General features: G+C 38.8%; 1 protein-coding gene across 2 annotated transcripts in view; it reads left to right on the forward strand.

The window, feature by feature from the left end:
- Window positions 1–977: 977 nt before the first annotated feature.
- Window positions 978–21,890, forward strand: part of DNAL1 (dynein axonemal light chain 1) — a 47,072-nt gene continuing 26,159 nt past the window's right edge. The window contains exons 1-4 of one of the 2 annotated variants that reach the window (XM_047864199.1): window positions 978–1,062; window positions 13,172–13,210; window positions 16,376–16,485; window positions 18,161–18,216. In XM_047864199.1, coding sequence (XP_047720155.1) covers window positions 1,060–1,062; window positions 13,172–13,210; window positions 16,376–16,485; window positions 18,161–18,216 — 208 coding nt within the window. In that variant the 5' untranslated portion in view covers window positions 978–1,059. Of the gene's footprint in view, window positions 1,063–11,580; window positions 11,645–13,171; window positions 13,211–16,375; window positions 16,486–18,160; window positions 18,217–21,890 lie in introns of those variants that run through there. The other variant, XM_047864197.1, reaches the window with a different exon arrangement.

Below are 21,890 nucleotides of genomic sequence, written 5' to 3' on the forward strand. Positions count from 1 at the left end.
AGCTTCAACCCATGAATTGCGGGGGTGGGGGGGACACAATTCAATCTGCAGCAAACAATAGACCCTCATAATATTCTTTAAGATATAGGTATGTATAAATGTGTGTTCAGTATACAATTTTTAAGAAGATTATACCAGCTGTTTTGTTTGATAACTTGCATTTTAAATTCAAACATCATGGCTGCCTGCATGTGAGCAGATGCATTTCAGCAGCATTTTTAATGGAAGAATATTATTTCATCATTCGGATGTTCAGTAATACCAATTCGTTTTTGTTTACATTTGGGTTGTTTATCTTTCTGCTATTAAAACCTTGAACATAAATCTCTGCACTTGTCTGATTATTCCTTCAGGATGAAGTCCTAGAAGTCGAACTACTGGGTCACAGAGGTGCACACGTTTTCAAAGCTTTTTATACTATTGCCAACAGCTCTCCAGAAAGGCTGTGTCATTATATACGCGTCCCCATTTCTCCATGCCCTTAGCAACTCAGTATTTTTATCATTTTTGTCTAATTTAATAAGAGGAGGGGAGGGGACAAAGACACTTCGGTTTTATAAAACCAGCATTTTATGCTTTCATTCTCCTCTGGAGGGGCTGGGGGAAGGTAACCGAGGAAATTCTGCTGAATATAGTCTCAATCGGATGCCAAGGTGAATTACAGAAGGTGATAAAAAGAAGGATGCGAGGGCAATCTGCAGGGGAAGGGAATTTTATAGCAAGGTTTTAAAGTTTTAAACTTAGGCAGGTACATCACTTCAGATTAGCTGAAATTGCTTTCGGCAGAAAGCATCTCTGGACCACGCTGCGCCGTTAAGCTCTCACGTCCCGCGTGCCACCAGCAGCCCCACCATAGCGACCGGGAGGCGAGCTGCAGCCTTGCGGGAGGACCGAAGCGGCCGCCGCGCCATCCCACAATGCCCCGCTCACGCCACCAGGGGGGCGGGGAGAAAGTACCGCTGCCAGGGTTGGGATCCGCGGAGGGTTCCGAGAAGTGCGCACGCGCACTGACCTCGGCGGGCCCTAGCAACCAGAGCAGTGACAGTAGCAACGGCCGGAATGGTGAGTACCCTCTAGGCCTCGTAGCCAAAGAGGAGAAGGGATTGGAAGTGGAAAAGGGTGACTGTGGCGTGTTAAGGGTGGGGGGGTCCTCGATCAGCGGAAGGAAGCAGGTAACCGACGCTAGCTAGCTCAGGAATCAGAGGCCTGAGGCGAAAGAGAAGCCCTGCCACCGGGTGGTCTGGGGTGAGGGCGGCCTGGGGCGGATTGCAGGTTGGGTTAATATGGTCGGACTCTGACAGAGAAAAGGAGGGCAAAGGACAGGAAATGCTCGAAAAAGAGCGGACGAGAGTGGGAAAGGTGATGGAAGGCAGAGTGTGTGAATAAGGATTTTTCTGTACATAGAAGTAATTTTCTCTCTGGCGAGACGGGGCGCGGGGAGCTAGTTATGGGAGGAATGTGTGTAACACCGAGTGCAGCAGTATTCCTAACCTGTGATGTGCCCAAGTTGCCCTCTGAATGACTGTAAGTGCAGTTATTAGGTAGCATTGGAAAGCCCACTCTGATAGAATATATTAGGATAGCGTTTCTCAAATTTAAGTATGCATAAGTATAGGCGGCCCAAGATTGAGCTTGTTGCAATGCACGTTATGAATTTTTAATATGATGGGGTTCGGGAATGTCCACTTCAGCAATGCACCTCAAGTGATTCTAAAATTGAAGGGTGTCCCGTCACATTTAGCGAAATACCGCTACCTTGGATTTGAAATCTATCAGTGGTCTATCCAATCAAAGCTCTTTCCGAAGTAGTGATTTTACCTACTGATGTTCCTCAACTCCTACTTAAAGTATGCACTGTTTTGCTTACAGATTTGGTAGATCCAGCTAGTAGTTTGAAAAGGAATGTTGTTGGTTGGTTACAGACCCAGTCAGAGCTGTTTAGCAATGTATGTGATTGTCCTGCCAGATGGAGATGTTTATGAAGAATAAGTATAATTAGTTGTCTTCTTTTTTATTTTCAATGTTTATTTATTTTTGAGAGAGAGAGAGAGAGAGAGAGAGAGAGAGAGAGAGAGACACCGAGTGTTAACAAGGGGCAGGGGAGGGGCAGAGAGAGAAGGAGACACAGCACTCCAAGCAGGCTCCAGGCTCTGCGCTGTCAGCACAGAGCCCTTGCAAGGCAGGGCTTGAACTCCCGAACTGTGACTCCCGAACTGTGAGATCATGACCTGAGTGATCTGAGGTGAAGTTCATGCTTAGACTGAGCCACCCAGGCATCCTTAATTAGTTGTCTTCTTTTTGTGATTCCAGTGCTGTTAATTTTTTTTTTAATTTTTTTTTCAACATTTATTTATTTTTTTTGGGACAGAGAGAGACAGAGCATGAACGGGGGAGGGGCAGAGAGAGAGGGAGACACAGAATCGGAAACAGGCTCCAGGCTCTGAGCCATCAGCCCAGAGCCTGACGCGGGGTTCGAACTCACGGACCGCGAGATGGTGACCTGGCTGAAGTCGGACGCTCAACCGACTGTGCCACCCAGGCGCCCCTCCAGTGCTGTTTAAGTGGGGAGAAATTGAGCCCAGGAAATTGAAATGATAACGAATTCATGCCCGCCCTCAACCACAAGATTAAATACTGCTCTTTTAAAAGTAGTTTTCTCTGTGCTTTCCTTACTTTATTCCACAGACATGTAGCTGAAAACCACTGCCAAAGAGAGTAAAAAGTTCTGGAACCTAGGTTTTTGTTTTGTTTTAAGTTTATTTATTTTGAGAGAGAGAAAGAGAGAGAATCCCAATCAGGCTCCACACCACCAGTGCAGAGTCCGATGTGGGACTCGAACTCACAAGCCACAAGATCATGATCTGAGCGGAAGTCTGACACTTAACGGACTGAGCCACTCAGGCACCCGTGGAACCTAGGTTTATGTTCAGGTGAAGAAATAATCAGCTCTAAATAATTCTGAAAGCATGTACCATGAGAATTATTGAAAATCTTCAAATAGAGAATCAGGAAGCTAGCTGAGACTGGAAACTGGTGGTTCTAGAGCCCTCCAGAAATCAGGCCCACATGGTTTTTTAATTAAAAAACACTAGCTTCCAATGTCTTTAAATGATCATATTTCACATCAAAACCCAGATTTATGGCCTCTCTGAAAAATCAGAAATATCATATTTCCCCATTGGATACGTTTTTACACCCATATTTGTATTACTAAAATATGGTGGTGTCATATAATTGGCAACATCTTTTATTTATTTATTAATTTAATTTATTTATTTATAGAAAGAGAGTAGAGGAGAGGGGCAGAGGGAAAGAGAGAAAATATTAAGCTAAGCTGAGCTGAGCATGGAGCCCAACCTGGGGCTTGATCCCACTACTCTGGGATCATGACCTGAGCCGAAATCAAGAGCCTGTCACTCACCCGACTGAGCCACCCAGGAGCCCTGGCAACATCTTTTCTCTCTTACTGATACATAAAATAAGGGTGTTTTTTCTTTAAAACTTTTTAATGGTTATTTATTTTTGAGAGACAGAGAGAGCACAGGCAGGGAAGGAACAGAGAGAGACCAAGACACAGAATCCAAAGAGGCTCCAGGCTTTGAGCTGTCAACACAGAGCCCCACATGGGGCTCGAACTCATGAACCATGAGATCGTGACCTGGACTGAAGTCGGATGTTTAACTGACTGAGCCACCCAGGTGCCCCCAAATAAGGGTGGTTTTTAAAAAAATGTTTATTTGAGAGAGTGAGTGAGCAGGGGAGGGGCAGAGAGAGAGGGAGAGAGAATCCTAAGCAGGCTCTGCGCTATCAGCACAGAGCCTGGCACAGGGCTCGATCTCACTAACCATGAGATCATGACCTGAACTGAAATCAAGAGTCGGACACTTAACCGAATCAGCCACCCAAGCACCCCGTGGGTGTTATTTTCAATAATGGAGTTTTAATATTTGAAGAAATGTGATATTAGGGTAAATCAAGTCCCACCTGCCAATTGTTTTCTAGAACTAAAGGTTAACATCTTTATATGGCCACTTTTACCCATTTATCCATTATCCACTGGTCCTTTAGGCATTTCTGTTTTTGACTCCTGCAATCTATAGAGGAATTAGTGACCTTATAAACCAATTTGTAGACTACTAGATTGCTTCCAACTTGAAAGTATTCTTCTGTGTGTTTTTTTCATGGGCCCATGTAAGGATCTCTCTGGGAAATGTACCCAGGAGTGGGATTTCAGAGTCAGAGGGCCTGTGCATATTTAATTTCCTTAGGCATTGTCGGATTACTTTCCGTAATGGCTCTGCTAGTTTGGTTTGTTTTTTAAGTAAGCTCTACCCCCAATGTGGGTCTTGAACTCACACCCTGAGATTGACAGCTGCATGCTTTGTGGACTGATCCAGCCAGGCACCCTTGGCTCTGTTAGTTTTTACTTCCTTTAGCAATGCATGAGAGTTCTACTTTCTCACCAAATTTCTAACTTTTGCCAAGCTGAGGATGTATTTTAGTATCGCATTGTTTTATTCTGCATTTCTCTGATTTTCAGTGAGTTTGAATACCTCATGATATTGTTAGTCATTTGGATTTCAGTTTCTGTGAATTCTGTTTATATTTTTTGTAAAATTTTTCTAATTTTCCTTTTTGTTTCTGAATTTTAGGAGTTTCTCCTACATTCTAGATATTAGTCTTTTGTTGGTTTTATATTGAAAATATCTTCTCACAACTTTTCTCTTAACTTTCTCAATAGTGTTCTTCACTTACTGAACTCCATTTGTTCTAATATTTGTCAATTTATTCTGTTCTTAATGTAGATGATCTGCCAATAGTGAGTTTTATTTCCTCCTTTTAATCATTCTAATTTGTATTTTATTATAACATTGACAAAGATCTCTTATACCATGTTAAACAGTAGGAATGATAGTAGGTATCTTTGATGTATTGGAATCTTAAAGAGAATACTTTTTAAAAATAACCATTTTAAAAAAACTTTTTAAAAATGATTATTCATTTTTGAGAGAGAGAGACAGAGAGAGAGAGACTGAGCATGAGTTGGGGGGGGGGGGTGGGTAGAGGGAGTGGAAGACACAGACTCCAAAGCAGGCTCCAGGCTCTGAGCTGTCAGCACAGAGCCCAACATGGAGCTTGAACCTGCAAACTGGGAGATCATGACATGAGATGAAGTCGGAAGCTTAACTGACTGAGCCACCTAGGTGCCCCAAAATATACTTTTGTAAAAGTTTATTTATTTTAAAACTTTTAAAATGTTTATTTATATTTGAGAGACAGATGCAGTGCGCAAGTGGGGGAGTGGCAGAGAGATACCTAGACTGAATCTGAATCAGCCTCCAGGCTCTGAGCTGTTAGCACAAAGCCTGACCAGGGGCTTGAACCCATGAGCTATGAGATCATGATCTGAGCCAAAGTCGGATGCTTAACCAACTGAGCCACCCAGGTGCCCCAAAATATCTTTTTAAAAAAATTTTACTTATTTATTTTGAGAGAGACAGCATAAGCAGGGGAGGGGCAGTGAGAGAGAGGGAGAGAGAGAATCCCAAGCAGGCTCTGAGCTGTCAGTGCAGAGCCCGACTTGGTACTTGATCTCACTATCTGTGAGATCATGACCTTAGCTGAAATCAAGAGTTGGATGCTTAACCAACTGAGCCACCCAAGAGCCCCTAAAATATCTTATTTATTTTATTTAAAAAAAATTTTTTTTACATTTTTTTTGAGAGACAGAGAAAGACAGAGCACAAGTGGGGGAGGGGCAGAGAGAGAATGAGACACAGAATCCTAAGCAGGCTCCAGACTCTGAGCTGTCAGCACAGAGCCTGAAGTGGGGCTTGAACTCACAAATTATGAGATCATGACCTGAGCCAAAGTCGGACGCTTATCTGACTGAGCCACCCAGGTACCCCTCAATCCCCTTACTTTCAATCTGAAAGTGTCTTTAGGTCTAAAATGGGTCTCTTGTAAACAGCATATAGACAGATCTTGTTTTCTTATCCATTCTGTTACACTATATCTTTTGATTGGAGCATTTAGACCATTGACATTTAGAGTGAGTACTGAAAGATATTAATTTATTGCCATTGCATTGCCTATAGAATTGGAGTTTTTGGTGGTGGTCTCTGGTCCTTTCTAGTCTTTGTTGCTTTTGGTCTTTTTTGTTTTGTTTTGTCTTTTCTCCTCTCAGAGAGTCCTCCTTAAAATTCCTTGTAGGGCCAGTTTAGTGGTCATAAACTCCTTTAGTTTTTGTTTGTCTGTGAAACTCTTTATTTCTCCTATTTTTTTTTTAAAGTGAATTCCATTCTCTCTTTTTTTTTTTTCCAACGTTTATTTATTTTTTTTGGGACAGAGAGAGACAGAGCATGAACGGGGGAGGGGCAGAGAGAGAGGGAGACACAGAATCAGAAACAGACTCCAGGCTCTGAGCCATCAGCCCAGAGCCTGACGCGGGGCTCGAACTCACGGACCGCGAGATCGTGACCTGGCTGAAGTCGGACGCTTAACTGACTGCGCCACCCAGGCGCCCCATATTTCTCCTATTTTGAATGACAGCCTGTCTGGATAAAGAACTCTTGTCTGCATATTTTTCTGATTCAGCATATTGTATATATCCTGCCACTCCTTTCTGGCCTGCCAAATTTCTGTGGATAGGTCTGCTGTGAACCTGATCTGTCTTCCCTTATAGGTTAAGGACTTTTTTTTCCCCTTGCTGCTTTCATAATTCTTTCCTTATCTGTGTATTTTGTGAATTTGGCTATGATATGCCTTGTTGATGATATGCCTTTTTGTTGAATCTAATGGGAGTTCTCTGTTTTTCTTGGATTTTAATGTCTGTGTCTATCCCCAGGTTAGGAAAGTTTTCTGCTATGATTTGCTCACATAAACCTTCTACCCCTTTTTCTCTCTCTTCATCTTCTGGGATTCCTATGATTTGGATGCTATTTCTTTTTAGTGAGTCATTGAGTTCTCTAAATCTTATATCGTGCTCTTTTGCCTTAGTTTCTCTCTTCTTTCTGCTTCATTAGTCTCCATAATTTTGTCTTCTATGTCACTGATTCGCTGCTCTGCTTCATCCATCCTTGCAGCCATGGCAACAATTTGAGATTGCATCTCTGTTATAGAATTTTTAATTTCATTCTGACTAGATTTTGCTTCTTTCATCTCTGCAGAAAGGGATTCTATGCTTTTTTTCAACCCCAGCTGGTATTCTTATTATCATGACTCCTAATTCTAGTTCAGACATCTTGCTTATATCTGTGTTGATAAGTCCCTGACTGTCATTTCTTCCTATTCTTTCTTTTGGGGTTAATTAATTAATTTTGTCATTTTGGAGGAAGAAAAAGAATTAATAAAATACAAAATTAAGATTAAAAAGATTAGAAACAATACCAAAAAATCAAATAAAGGAAGCTAGATCCTAGGTATGTTTGACATGCTGATCCTAGATCCTTGAAAGAAGCTTAATTTCATAGAGAAAAAAGGAAAGAAAAGAAAAGAAAAAGAAAAAGAAAAAAGTAAGAAATAATTTAAAAATTTAAAAAAGGTATACAATAAAATAAAATGAAATGAATTGGAGAAGGTAAAATAGAATAAAAAAATAAATTTCCAAAAAATGTAAAAAATTTTTTTTAATTATATAACAATGGAGAATAAAAATATTTTTTTTCTCTTTCTGTATCCAAGAATAAGAAAAGAAAAGAAAAAACACAAAACAAATAAAAAAAACCCCAAATAGATGGACCAGTGAACAGAATGAATTCTGAATGAAATTACATCTGGTTTCCCCTAGAAGTCAAACTATGAAGCACTTTATAGTCCCTACGCTAATCAGGTGGAGACTTATGGTGGTTCTCTAGGGCTTGGTTGGTGCAGTTGGACAGGTCGTGGTGTAATGACTCTGTTCTCCGCTAGGTGGCGCTGCTTAGCTTACTGGAGCGGATCAGTGTGGCCCACGTGCACGTGTTTGTGTGCATGTGTCAGAGGTGAAAATGGCATCCAGCTTCTCAGACTCTACTATCAGAACTCTGCTCTACCCTACTGGCAATCAAGCACAACTTCTTTGTTCCTGGTTTCCATCCACTCCCTATTTCTACATTGTCTGTGTCCAAGCCGTCAGCTTAGATGGCACCTCCCTCCTGAATTTTATCTCAGATGGGGCTGTGTTTCCAAACCCCTCACTTCTGAGGGCCCTGCTGCTTAGACCTGCTCCAACCCTCTGAGGAAGGGTCTTGCTGAGCAATGGCCGGATGCCTGCTTGCCCCTGGGGACATTCCTTGTGATCATGCTGCTGTAGAGGATGAGAGGTTGTGGCTGGATGCTGGCTTGCCCCAGTCTAAGTTCATCTGATGGCATAGTGGCAGTGTTTCAGGGATTATGGTAAATCACAACACACAACCCACACCAGGTTTTACCACATTCTGGCATTTTTGTTCCAATACCAGCAGTCATGTCCTCCGGGGTCTGCTGGGACATTTGCCTGTGGGCAGACTGCATGGCCTCTACCAAATGCCCTCCTAGCAGGGTAGCAGGGGAACTACTTCTCCCTGTGTGGCCCATGGACTGCTCAGACCTCGCTGCCTGCCTCTGGGGATTTGCCCTTCCCACCAGAGCACCTCCAGGTATTGGGCTGCAGAATTTCTGATGCTACTCTGCCCTATTTATAGAATCCTAATGACATTGAAACCCTCTTCCCTCTTCTTTTCTTGTTTAGGTACTTGTGGGTGCTTTCACTCTTTCTCTTTCTCTCCAGCTACTTTCAAGAGGAGTGCTTTTCCTGTACTCTCCCCCCTCCCCCACTTCTCTGTCCTCTCTCCACAAATACCACTCCCTACCCTCCACAGATTCTCTCTCCCCAGTTCACCTCTCCATCCTGAATACCTGCCGAGTTCTGTGGCTTAAGTTATGCAGATTGCTGTGTTAATCCTCAGATTAATTCTCTGGGTGTGCAAAGTGGTTTGATGCTGATCTAGTTGCACTTCAGGGATGAGAAGCAGAGAACTTTGATGCTGCTTTGCCATCTCGGACCCCTCCTCTGATTATATACTTTTCGATCTTTCCAGTGTGATCCTCCTTAACCATCTTATTTAAAATAAACATACTCTAGGGGCTCCTGGGTGTCTCAGTTGGTTAAGCAGCCAATTTCCTTAATAATTGTCACTTTCTAATATACTATATAATTTATTTATTAAATATATTATTTTTCATCTGTTTCCTGCCAATAGATGTAAGTTTCAGGAAAGCAGCAATCTTTGTTTTGTTCATTGATATGTCCTAAGCATGTAAAAGAATGTTTGGTACATAGTAGATAATAAATGTTTGCTAAAATGAATGAATTTCTTCATAAAATATGGCATTTGCTTTAGGTTTTTGGTATGTAGCTTTTATTAGATAGGCAATTTCCCTTTAACTCTTAGTAAATTATATTTATAGGCTTTTTTGTTGTTAAAGAATCCTTATGCTCCTGGGATTAGCCATTCTTGATCACGATTATTATTCCCCATTGGCTTTGGAGATCTGTTGTTGTATATAGGATTTTCAAATCTATGCTGAGAAGAGGAGTCCTTATCTGGTTATGGCATCAAGGTTATTCTAGCCTCATAAAATAAATTAGCAGTTTTCCCTCTTTTTCTGGTTTCTGAAACAACTTTTATAACAGGGAATATCTGTTCCTTGAAAACTTGGAAGAATTTACTTGTAAAATTATCTAGGCTTGGAGCTTTAGGAAAGGAGAATGAAGGTAAATCTCTGATTATCTTTTTTATTTTAATGTTTTTATTTATTTTTGAGAGAGAGACAGAGTGCAATCAGGGGAGGGGTAGAAAGGGAGGGAGACACAGAATCTGAAGCAAGCTCCAGGCTCTGAGCTGTCAGCGCAGAGCCTGATGCGGGGCTTGAACTCGTGAACTGGGAGATCCTGACCTGAGCCGAAGTCGGATGCTTAACCGACTGAGCCACCCAGGTGCGCCTTTGATTATCTTTTTTTTTTCTTTTTAATTTCTTTTAATGTTTATTTATTTTTGAGAGAGAGAGAGAGAGACACACACACACACACACACACACAGAGTGCAAATGCGAGAAGGGTAGAGAGCAAGGGAGACCCAGAATCTGAAGCAGGCTCTGGGCTCTGAGCTGTCAGCACAGAGCCTGATGCGGGACTCGAACTCATGAACCCTGAAATCATGACCTGAGCTGAGCTGGACGCTTAACCGACTGAGCCACCCAGGTGCCCTGATTATCTTTTTAACATTTAAAATAGTTATTGGCCTATTCAGGTTTTCTGATTCTTCCTGTGACAGTTCAGCACTTTTGTGTTTTTTCTAAATATGCATTCTTTGTTTAGGTTTTCAAACTTATTACCACATATTTGCTTATAAAATTTTATTTTCACTTTATTTATTTATTTATTTATTGTTTATTAAAAATGTTTATTTTTGAGAGAGTGCAAGCTGGGGAGGGGTAGAGACAGGGGGACAGAGGATCTGAAGTAGGTTCTGTGCTGACAGTAGTGAGCCTGATGTGGGGCTCGAACTCACAAACCATGAGATCATGACCTGAGCCAAAGTCAGATGCTCAACTGACTGAGCAGGCACCCCTTATTTATTTATTTTTTAATGTTTATTTATTTATTTTGAGAGAGAAAGTGTGTGAGCAGGGAAGGGGCAGAGAAAGAGGGAGAGAGAATCCCAAACAAGCCCCACACTGTCAGTTCAGAGCCAGACTCGGGCTCTTTCTCATGAACCGAACCATGAGATTGTGACTTGAGCCATTATCAAGGGTTGGATGCTTAACTGACTGAGCCACCCAAGCGCCCCAGTATTTTACTTTTAAATCTTTATGGTATCTATATTATTTCCTCTGATTCTATATTTTTGTTCTATAGCTGTCTTTTTCTTAGTTAGGCTTGCTAGAAATTTAGGAACCAACTTTTAGTTATGTCCATCTTTTTTTCCTCTGGTCTGTTTTCATCAACTTCTTCCTTTGTACTTCTTTCAGCTTTCTTTGTGTTTGCAATGATGTGCTTATTGAAATGTCTTGAATGCTTAGCATATTTGTTTTGTGTCTCTTATTTTTCTCTTGTTTTTTAAAATATAATTTATTGTCAAATTGGCTAACGTACAGTGTCTACAGTGTGCTCTAGGTTTTGGGGGTAGATTCCCATGATTCATCGCTTACATACAACACCCAGTGCTCATCCCAATAAGTGCCCTCAATGTTTTCTCTTATATTGTAATAAATGTATTTGAGGGCACCTGGGTGGCTCAGTTGGTTAAGTGTCTGACGTCACCTCAGGTCATGATCTCACAGTTAATGAGTTCGAGCCCTGTGCTGACAGCCCAGAGCCTGGAGCCTGCTTTGGATTCTCTGGTCTCCCTCTCTCTGCCCCTCCCCCATTCATGCTCTGTCTCTCTCTCTCAAAAATAAATATACATTTTGAAAAAAAAATAAATGTATTTGAAGCCGTAAGTCTCCTTTTAAATGTTATATTCCTTAAATTTTAATATTTTTTGTCTTTAGTTTTACTTTAATTTATAGTTTACTTTGTAACTCAAGGGCTATTTATTACTATGTCTTTACTTTCTAGACATAATGGCATGTATATGCCATTGTGAGGATATACATGTTGAGCAACACTGCACTGGTCCACGTATGTAGATTATTTTCAGTTAAATACACTGTGGTACTATAAATGTATTTCCTCTTCCCTATGATTTTCTTAATAACATTTTCTTTTCTCTAGCTTACTTTATTGTCAGAATATAGTATATAATACATATGACATACAAAATATGTGTTAATCCACTGTTTATGTTATTGGTAAGGCTTCTGGTCAACAGTAGGCTATTAGTAAAGTTTTGGGGGAGTCAAAAGTTATGCTCAGATTTTTGACTGTTCAGGGGAGAGAGGTTGGTGTCCCTAATGCTCATCTTGTGCAAGGGTCAACTATACTTTAACATTTTTCCTTTTGTTATTGTTTGGGGTTTTGTTCTTTTTTTAATTAACTCTAGCAATAATTCAAAGGATGTCTTCCTTTTCTCACATTTAAAGTTGTGTCATATTAAATTGAATCTGAGATACTATTGATTATAAAGTGCAACATTATTTTATGTTCTAAGAAAGAAAAATAAGAAATTGGAATTAAACCCTGACAGGTAATTTCCTGTCCTTTAGAATTTTTATTTTGTTCTTATTAACAGAGTTCTTTTAAATATATTTGGGGGGCACCTGGGTGGCTCAGTTGGTTAAGCATCTGACTTCGGCTCAGGTAGTGATCTCACAGTTTGTGAGTTCGAGCCCCCTGTCCAGCTTTGTGCTGATGGTTCAGAGCCTGGAGCCTGCTACAGCTTCTGTGTCTCCCTCTCTCTTTTGGCCCCTCCCCTGTTTGTGTGCGCGCTCTCTCTCTCTCTCTCTCTCTCAAAGATCAATAAATAGACATTAAAATTTTTTTTTAATTGTATTTGGGCATGTAAATTTTTATCATATATCATTCTCTGCAAACATAAAAAGGAATATAAATATATGAAATAAAATGGTTAATATTTTTCTAGATATTTACCACTGCCACCTGGCCACAGTAATTGTAAATTGTTCCTGGTTGTAAAATGCATCCAAATTTCAAAGATGTCAAAATGTAAAAGATGTAGATCTTAGAATCAGTGAAATAAGATATATTTTAATATCAAATGTTAAAAGGTATATCTTTTTTGTAAAGCAAGTGGAGTGAAGTATATGGGTATTACACCATGATTTCCTTAATTTATCTGAGAAGTATTTATTTTTTTTAATGTTTATTTATTTATTTTTGAGAGAGAGAGCATGCGTGCAAGTGGGGGAAAGACCGAGACAGAGAGGGAGACACAGAATTCGAAGCAGGCTCCAGTCTCTGAGCTTTCAGCACAGAGTCCAATGTGAGGCTTGAACCCACAAACCATGAGATCATGACCTTAGCTGAAGTTGGATGCTTAACTGACTGAGCCACCCAGGTGCACCTCTGAAAGGTATTTAAGTAAATCATTCTGATTCCAGGAAATTAAAACATGCTTGTTTGCATATAAAGTCTGAAAGAAAGAAGTTAATCTTTTCAATAGTAGATGCCAAGGCTAATAATTACTGCATAAAAGTTGAATCAACAAATCATACCAATAAAGACACTCTTGTTTCTTCTCTTTTTAAGGCAAAAGCAACAACAATCAAAGAAGCTCTAGCCAGATGGGTGAGTATATGAATTTTTACCTCTTCTAGAGACCATACAAGGAGAGTTTTTGGATAGGTATTTAAATCTGATCATTCAATACAAGGAATCTTTGTGGTACTGGAGCTATTTAGCTATTTTGACTGTGGGGGTTGGTACATGAACCTACACAGATAAAATTGTATACACTTAATACACACATACAAAAGCATTTATACTCACATATAAATGAATACTAGTAAAATTGGGAAAATCTGATTAAAATCAGTGGGTTATATCATTATCAGTATCCTAAATGTCTATCAGTGGATAAATGGATTAAAAAATGTGTATATATATATATATATATATATATATATACACACACACACACACACAGAATGGAATATTATTCAGCCACAAAAAAGGAAATCCTGCCATTTATGACAACATGGATGGACCTTGAGTGCATTATGATAAGTGAAATAAGTCAGACAGAGAAAGACATACTCTATATTCTCACTCATATGTGAAATCTAAAAAAGCTGAACGCACAGAAATAAAAAATAGAATGTTGATTGCTGGGGATTGGCATGTGGGGGACTTGGGGAGATGTTGGTTAAAGGGTACAACTTCTAGTTATAAGACAAGTTCTAGGCATCTGATATACAGCATGGTGACTATAGTTAATAATATTGTATTATATACTTGAAAGTTGCTAAGAGAGTAGATCTTAAATGTTCTCAGCACTAAAAAAAAATTATGTGAGGTGATAGATGAGTTAGCTAATCTTATTGTGTTAATCATTTTGCAATATATGCATGTATCAAATCATCACCGTAGACTTATACAATGTTACATGTCAATAAAGCTGGAAAACATACTAAAGCAGATACTAACATTAGAAAGGAAACTGCATTGTAAAAAACATGCATTAAATATAAATATTTTGAATATAACATTCTATAAAGAATGTTGAACAGTTGTAATTCAACATTATAGATGTTTGAACAGTAGTAATTCAGCATTATAGATATACTTTCCACAGAGTATAGAGATGGCTCCTCAATTTCTATGCCCTGTGATAACTTTTTTGTCAATGTTATCAATAGTTTTTTGTATAACAATGCATCTTTTGCTTTTGTAGCTAGGCTTTGAATAAAAAGTCTTTCAGGAGATGGTGTCTAGGGAAAATAGGGTGGATAAAATAAAACATTTTTGAATTCTTGTTTTAGTGCTTATAAACTTCTTTGTACTGTGCATTTAAAAAGCACATTTCTGGTGGTGCCTGGGTGGCTCAACCGGTTAAACATCCAACTCTTAATTTCAGCTCACGTCATGATCTCACAGTTTATGAGTTCGAGCCCTGCATCGGGCTCTGTGATGACAAGCTTGAAGACTGCGTGGGACTCTGTTTCTTCTTCTCTCATTGACCCTTCCCCACACTCGCTTGCATGCTCTCTCTCTCTCAAAATAAATAAACATTTAAATTAATTAATTGATTGATTAAATAATTCATTTCTGTTTGGTTAATGAAAAATCTGGAGTTTTGTTTGTTTGTTTTTTGTTATTTTAAGAAGGCTCTATGTCCAGCATGGAGCCCAATGCAGGGCTTGAACTCATGACCCTGAACTGATATCAAGAGTTGGACACCTAACCGACTGAGCCACCCAGGTGACCCAAATCTGTTTTGTTAAAGAAAAAAGTACATATGGAATAGGCTTGTTATTAGATTAGATTTTCTTTGAATCAGATTTTAGGACTTTATTTACTTATGATAATAAGTAATTGCTTTTTTGGTTTGGGTTGTCGGTTCTATTTCTAGATCATATTGTGGCCATAAATCTTTGACTTTAAGATTATTTGAAGACATTAAGCTCACTCTTTCACTGATTAATCTAACATTTATTGAGGGTCTATTAGGTATGTGTTTCTGTTCCCCTAACCTACAAATGTATGGCACAAAAATAAGTACCAAGTGGATGTGTATTAGATCTTTTTTTTCAACTGATCGTATATTTTCTAGTATTGATATCTTATTATTTGACTTTTAAAAATAAGTCTCTATGTGTCTTATATTGCACTATGTTATAGAAAACATAGGAAAGCAAAGGAAATGGTCCCTGCACCTTAGGAGCTTCCTGTTTGGTTGGAGAGAACTGACTTTAAGTATTGAGGTATTTAGAAAATATTATGATGCAGTATATATTGATAATTAAATTTTAAATTGTGTACATAGTACTGAAATTAAACATTATGGTAGAATTTATTTTAAAGCTTTTTTTAAGTTTATTTAGGGGTGCCTGGGTGACTCATGTCATGATCTCATGGTTTGTGAGTTCAAGCCCTGCATCACGCTCTCTGCTGTCAGCACAGAGCCTGCTTCAGATCCTCTGTCTGCCTCTCTCAGCCCCTCCCCCACTTTTTCTCTCTCTCTCAAAATAAATTTTTTAAAAATTAAAAAAAAATTATTTATTTTGAGAGAGAGAGAGAGAGAGAGTACATGTGCACTTGTGAGTTGGGGAGGGGCAGAGAGAGAGGGAGAGAGAATCCCAAGCAGGCTCCAAGCTTGTCATCACAGAGCCCAACTCCTTACGAATCGGGAGATCATGACCTGAACTGAAATCCAGAGTCAGTTACTCAACCTACTGAGCCACCCAGGAGCTCCTCTAAGGTAGAATTTAGTAGTAAATTATTATAGAGCAAACAGCTTTGACCTCAGCTGTGTTGTAAAGATGGTATCTTCCAAAATTCTTGGTATCTGGGGTTCTATCTCAGACTGAACCGTGTATAGTAAAAGATTTGCAAGAAGAGATGCAAAATAGTTTAATCTTCCAGATCTAAATCTGATATTTAAGAAAAGGGTGATTAGCCACAAGGAATTCTTCCCAAGAAAATGTTGTTGTGTTTTGTTTTTGTTCATTGATAGACTCTTAAAGAATTTTAAATATTACAGAAATAAAAGTTATTTTCTTTCCTCCTCCTTTCATTCAATTGGAACCTAACAATTATCTGAACGAGCCATGTAAAAGCCTGGTGATCAGGGTTAGTTAGTAAATCTCATTAAGTGAACTGTAAAGAATGCACAGAATTACAAAATTCTGATAATTGTTTTGAAATAAACATTGAAAAGCCTTGCAAAATTCTGGACTTTAGTTCTGTATTATAATCAGGGATCACTTTCTTCCAAATTAATTTTTATCATAGGAAGAGAAAACCAGTCAGAAGCCATCTGAAGCCAAAGAGATAAAGCTTTATGCTCAGATTCCCCCTATAGAGAAGATGGATGCATCTCTGTCCACACTTGCTAATTGCGAGTAAGTTCTCTTGTCTTTTTCCCCCTTCCTTTTTAACATACATAAACTAGAAAAAAAGTATTTGTTTTCTGTGATCTTTGTTTCTTTTTGTTTGTTGGTTTGGTTAATATAATTCTCCCTTTGGCAAAGCCAAACATAAGAGATTATTGGTTTATGGGGGACTAGAAATAAAGTAACCCTGAACGATATAGTACTTTTTTTTTAATGTTTATTTATTTTTCAGATAGAAAGTGCCAGCAGGGGAGGGGCAGTGAGTGAGGGGGACAGAGGATCCAAAACAGGCTCTGCTCTGACAACAGCGAGCCCAATGTGGTGCTCAAACTCACAAACTGTGAGATCATGATCTAAGCCGAAGTTGGATGCTCAACTGACTGAGCCACCTAGGTGCCCCAATATAGTACTTTTTTTTCAGTAAAATGTTTATAATGTGCCTGGAAAATAGAATTTTCCTTGTCTCTTGGGATAAACTAAATAACTACGTAATACAATAAGACTTTATTATAAAAGCTGGTATTTCTCTTGTAAAATTAGCCAGTCAGTACTATACAGACTAGAGGCCTAACAGATACTGCTTTAAATTTTTTCAATTGTAAAAATACATTGTTAAAACATCTAGAAAATATAAAAAGCACAAAGGAAAGGAATTAATATCAACCAAAATTGCACCATCTTTTGAGAATCAGTGTTAGCATGTTGATACAGAGCCTTCTAATTTTTCTTTCCTTATTGGGATCAAATTATACTTATTATTTTATAGTCCTATTTTCCCATGACTTTAAGTATCGGATCTATATTAATCCCTCTTTTTTTAAAAATTAATTAATTTATTTTGAGACAGCATGGGTGGGGAAAGAGTGGGGAAAGGAAGACTAAGAATGTGTAGTTATGCTCCCTTTAAAATTTTTATATAGTTAAATTATGAGTAGAAAAAACCTAGACAAATGTATACAAACCATTAAAAGTAGTTATCTCTGGGGATATCTGTGGAATGGTTAGCATTACATTATGACTTCTTCAGTATACATTTCTGAATGATTTAACACATGAGCAGATAAATATCTTCACACATGCATATAATATAGTTCTGCTTTTTATCAAAAGGGATCACATAAAATGTTTTGTTCTGCTAGATGGTTTTTTAACTTGACCACATATCATAGATGTCTTCCCAAGCTGGTATCTGGAGCCTAATTTCATTTGTTTTAGTGACAGTATAGTTTTTCATTATCTATCCCTCAGTTGCTAGATGTTTATAGATTTTTCCCTATTTTTTGCTATTGCAATAATACAATAAATAATCTAGCTTATATATCTTTTGGCATTGTATTAGTATTTCAGTAGGATTTATTCTTAGAAATGAAATACTAGGTCAAAGAACACATGCATTTAAAAAAATTAATAAATAATACTAAATTACCTTCAAAAAATTTTTTTTTAATTTTCTGCAATGAATATGTATTAACGTTGTGATCAGAAAAAAAGGATGAGGATTTCAAAATGAAAGAATACATGCCATGTCTGAGGGAGAAGATTAGTGTAAAAAGAAAATATGACTTAAATATTATCTTCTATGGGCACTTGAGGAATAATTTCTGATAAACCATTTATTTATTTTTCTGATACATCATTTAAAATTGTTTCATATTAATTCAAGTTTTCCTTTGTTCTTTTTAAGGAAGCTTTCACTGTCTACAAACTGCATTGAAAAAATTGCCAACCTCAATGGCTTAAGTAAGTGATCCACAGTAACAGATGGTTCTTGGGTTTTCTCATTATTGGAATAAACATTCTAGAGACACTATGTAATCCCAGAAGCTAGCACCTGTTTTAACCACAGTAATTGTCAGATGACAGAGAAAATATATAAACCATGTGTCTTAAATTTGGTTATCCAAAGAAAATCAGAGAGAACAAAAGACCTAAACATTTTAAAGATGTTTTAAAGCTTTTATAGAGTTAGAGTTAAATAGAAAAATGAGTTTTTTTATTATATGTATTTTGTTCAAATTTGTCTTGTCTTTGTTTGTGTGTTTCTTTCTTTCTTTCTTTCTTACTTTATTTTTAAGAATTCCAGGTGGTATTCTGGAACTTTTTATTTATTTATTTTTAAGTTTATTTATTTATTTTGGAGAGAGAGAGAGTGTGAGTAAGGGGCAGTGAGAGAAGAAGAGAGAGAGCGAATCCCAAGCAGGTCCTGTACCATTATCAGAGAGCCAGACATGGGGCTTGAACCCACGAACTGTGAGATCATGACCTGAGCTGAGTTGGACCAAGAGTAAGAGGCTTGGGGCGCCTGGGCAGCTTAGTCGATTAAGTGTCTGACTTCGGCTCAGGTCATGATCTCATGGTTTGTGAATTTGTGTCCCACGTCAGGCTCTGTGCTGACAACTCTGAGCCTGGAGCCTGCTTCGGATTCTGTGTCTCTCTCTCTCTCTCTCTCTCTCTCTCTCTCTCTCTGTCCCTCCCCTGCTCATTCTCTGTCTCTCTCTCAAAAATAAACAAAAGAAAAAAAGTCGAAGTCGTAACTGACTTAGCCTCTCAGGTGCCCCAATACTTGTTATATTTAAATTTTAATTCCTCACCATCATTTTTCTTGTGTTCCTTATCTGTGTTAATGATGTTGCCACCATCCCAGTTGCCAAGGCTTCTGACTCCTGCTAATTTTCTATGTTCGGTGAAACTTGGTGGTTTAAAACAATAGTTCTGAAAAACAACAGCAAGAACAAAAACAGTTCTGGAGGCCAGAAGTCTGAAATTGGTTTTAGTGGGCCAAAATCAAGGTTTTGACCAAGACACACTGCCTGAAGGCTTTAGGGGAGAATCTGTTCCTTGTTTCTTTTAGATTCTGATGGCTGCCACGTTCCTTGGCTTGTGAGGACATCACTCTAATCTCTGCCTCTATGGTCATGTTGACTTCTCCTCTTTCATCTGTGTCACATATTTATTTCTCTGCCTCCTTATTTTTTTATTATTAATATTTTTAAATTTATTTTTGAGAAAGAGCATGAGCAGGGGAGGGTCAGGGGGCTGGTGCAAAAGATCCAAATCAGGCTATGCACTGAGAGCAGCAAGCCCAATATGGGGCAGAAACTCATGAACTGCAAGATCATGACCTGAGCCAAAGATGGATGCTCAACTGACTGAGCCACCCAGGCACCACTCTCTGCCTCCTTCTTAAGAAGATATGTGTGATTACATTTAGGGAACACCTGGATAATCAAGGCTATTCTCCCTAAGATCCCTAACTTGATGACATCTACAAAGTACTCCCCGCCCCCCCCCCCCCCATAAGGTAACATTCACAGGTTCCGGGGATTAGGATCTAGGTATCTTTTGGTGGGGAATTATTTAACCTACCATGCTCCTCCTTTACTTCCTTTAAGACATCTGAGTTCATCACTGAGTCCTGTTTACTCTTTGAGAGAGCTCTTAAATAATTTGTTGCTTTTCCATTTCCAGAAGCTATGGTTTTATTTAAGACCCACATCATCTCCCCCTTGTATTTTCAAACATTTTTTTTTTTACCACTTTTCCATAGTAAGGAATACATTTGAATTCATGACTCAGTACATATATTCATACGAATATACATATCAAATACATACATACACATGTGAAGTGGAATAGGTTTGTAAAACAATATTTACCCTTATAGCATAGGTTCCAGTGTAAGTTTTTAAATTATTTTTAATGTTTATTTATTTTTGAAGGAGAGAGACAGCATGAGTGATGAAGAGGGAGAGAGAGAGGGAGACACAGAATCCAAAGCAGGCTTCAGGCTCTGAGCTGTTAGCACAGAGCCCAACACAGGGTTCAAACCCAAGAGCCATGAGAAGTTGGATGCTCAACCAACTGAGCCCCCCAGGCACCCTCCAGTATAAGTTTTTTAAAGATTTCATTTTTTAAAAATGCTTGTCACAACCCATTAAGCTGATTTCATATCACCCATAGTTTGAGAAACACTGCCATGGGGTGCCTGGGTGGTTCAGTTGGTTAAGCATCTGACTCTTTTTTTTTTTTTTTTAATGTTTGTTTATTTTTGAGAGAGAGAGAGAGAGTGCAAGTTGAGGAGGGGCAGAGAGAAAGGGCAACAGAGGATCCAAAGCAGGCTCTGTGCCGACAGCAGAGAGCCTGATGTAGGACTCGAACCCATGAACCACGAGAGCCGAAGTTGGACACCTAACCACCTGAGCCACCCAGGCGCCCCTAAGCATCTGACTCTTGACTTTGGATCAGGTCATGATCTCAGGGTTGTGAGATCCAGCCCCAAGTTGGGCTCCATGCTGGGCATGGAGCCTGCTTAAGATTCTGTCTCTCTTTCCCTCTGCTCCTCTCCCCTGCTTATGTGCTCTCTTTCTTGAAAGAAAGAAAGAAAGAAAGAAAGAAAGAAAGAAAGAAAGAAAGAAAGAAAGGTAGGAAGGAAGGAAGGAAGAAAGAAAAGAAAAGAAAGAGAAAAACACTGCCTTATGACTTTTGTGATAGCCTCCTAATTGATCTTTTTGTCTCCTTTCGCCCAGTTGACATTCAACATTGATAGCAGGGTTTTCTTTCTAAAAATATTATTCTTGGGGCGCCTGGATGACTCAGTTGGTTGAGCATCTGACTCATGTCCGTGGGTTCAAGTCCTGCATGGGGCTCTGTGCTGACAGCTCAGATCCTAGAGCCTGCTTTGGATTCCGTGTCTCCCTCTCTTTCTCTCTGCCCCTCCCCTGCTTACACTCTGTCTCTCTCTGTCTCTCAAAAAATAAAATGTTAAAAAAAATGTTTTTTTATATTATTTTCATTCTCATTCCTCCAGATCAGAGACCTTTAATGGTTCCCCTTTGCCTAGTAAAGACCAAATGCCTTAATGTTGCGTTCAAAGTCATCTAAAATCTGTGCCACCCTATTCACACCTGAATACATCATTCTTTTTTATGACTTTGTGCATTTGTTAATGCAGTGCTTTTTTCCTTTGAGAATAGCCCCTTCCTCAACATGAAAATCCTGCAAAAAACAAAATTAAGATTAAGAATGTCAAGTTTAAATGTCATTTCTCCCTCTAAAGACTTCTCTAGTGATTGTCATAATTATTCTTTCTCTTTTTTTAATGTTTGTTTATTTATTTTTGAGAGACCAAGAAAAAGCACAGAGGAGGGGCAGAGAGAAAGGGAGAGAATTCCGTGTAGGCTCTATGCTCATAGTGCCACCCAGGCACCTCCATTATTACTCTTTCTTTAGGAATATTAATAACTGTCTTGGATTATAATAATAAATACCCACTTCATATAGTTATTGTGAAGATTAAGTGAGTTAGTATATATGAAGTGTTTTGAATAGTGCCTGGTACATATAAATGCTCAAGAAATATTAGCCATTATTATGGTTAGTGAGGAATATGTTCTGTCTCTTCAGATAATGAGCTC

This window comes from Prionailurus viverrinus, chromosome B3 (genome assembly GCF_022837055.1).
Source record: "Prionailurus viverrinus isolate Anna chromosome B3, UM_Priviv_1.0, whole genome shotgun sequence".
Taxonomy (NCBI): domain Eukaryota; kingdom Metazoa; phylum Chordata; class Mammalia; order Carnivora; family Felidae; genus Prionailurus; species Prionailurus viverrinus.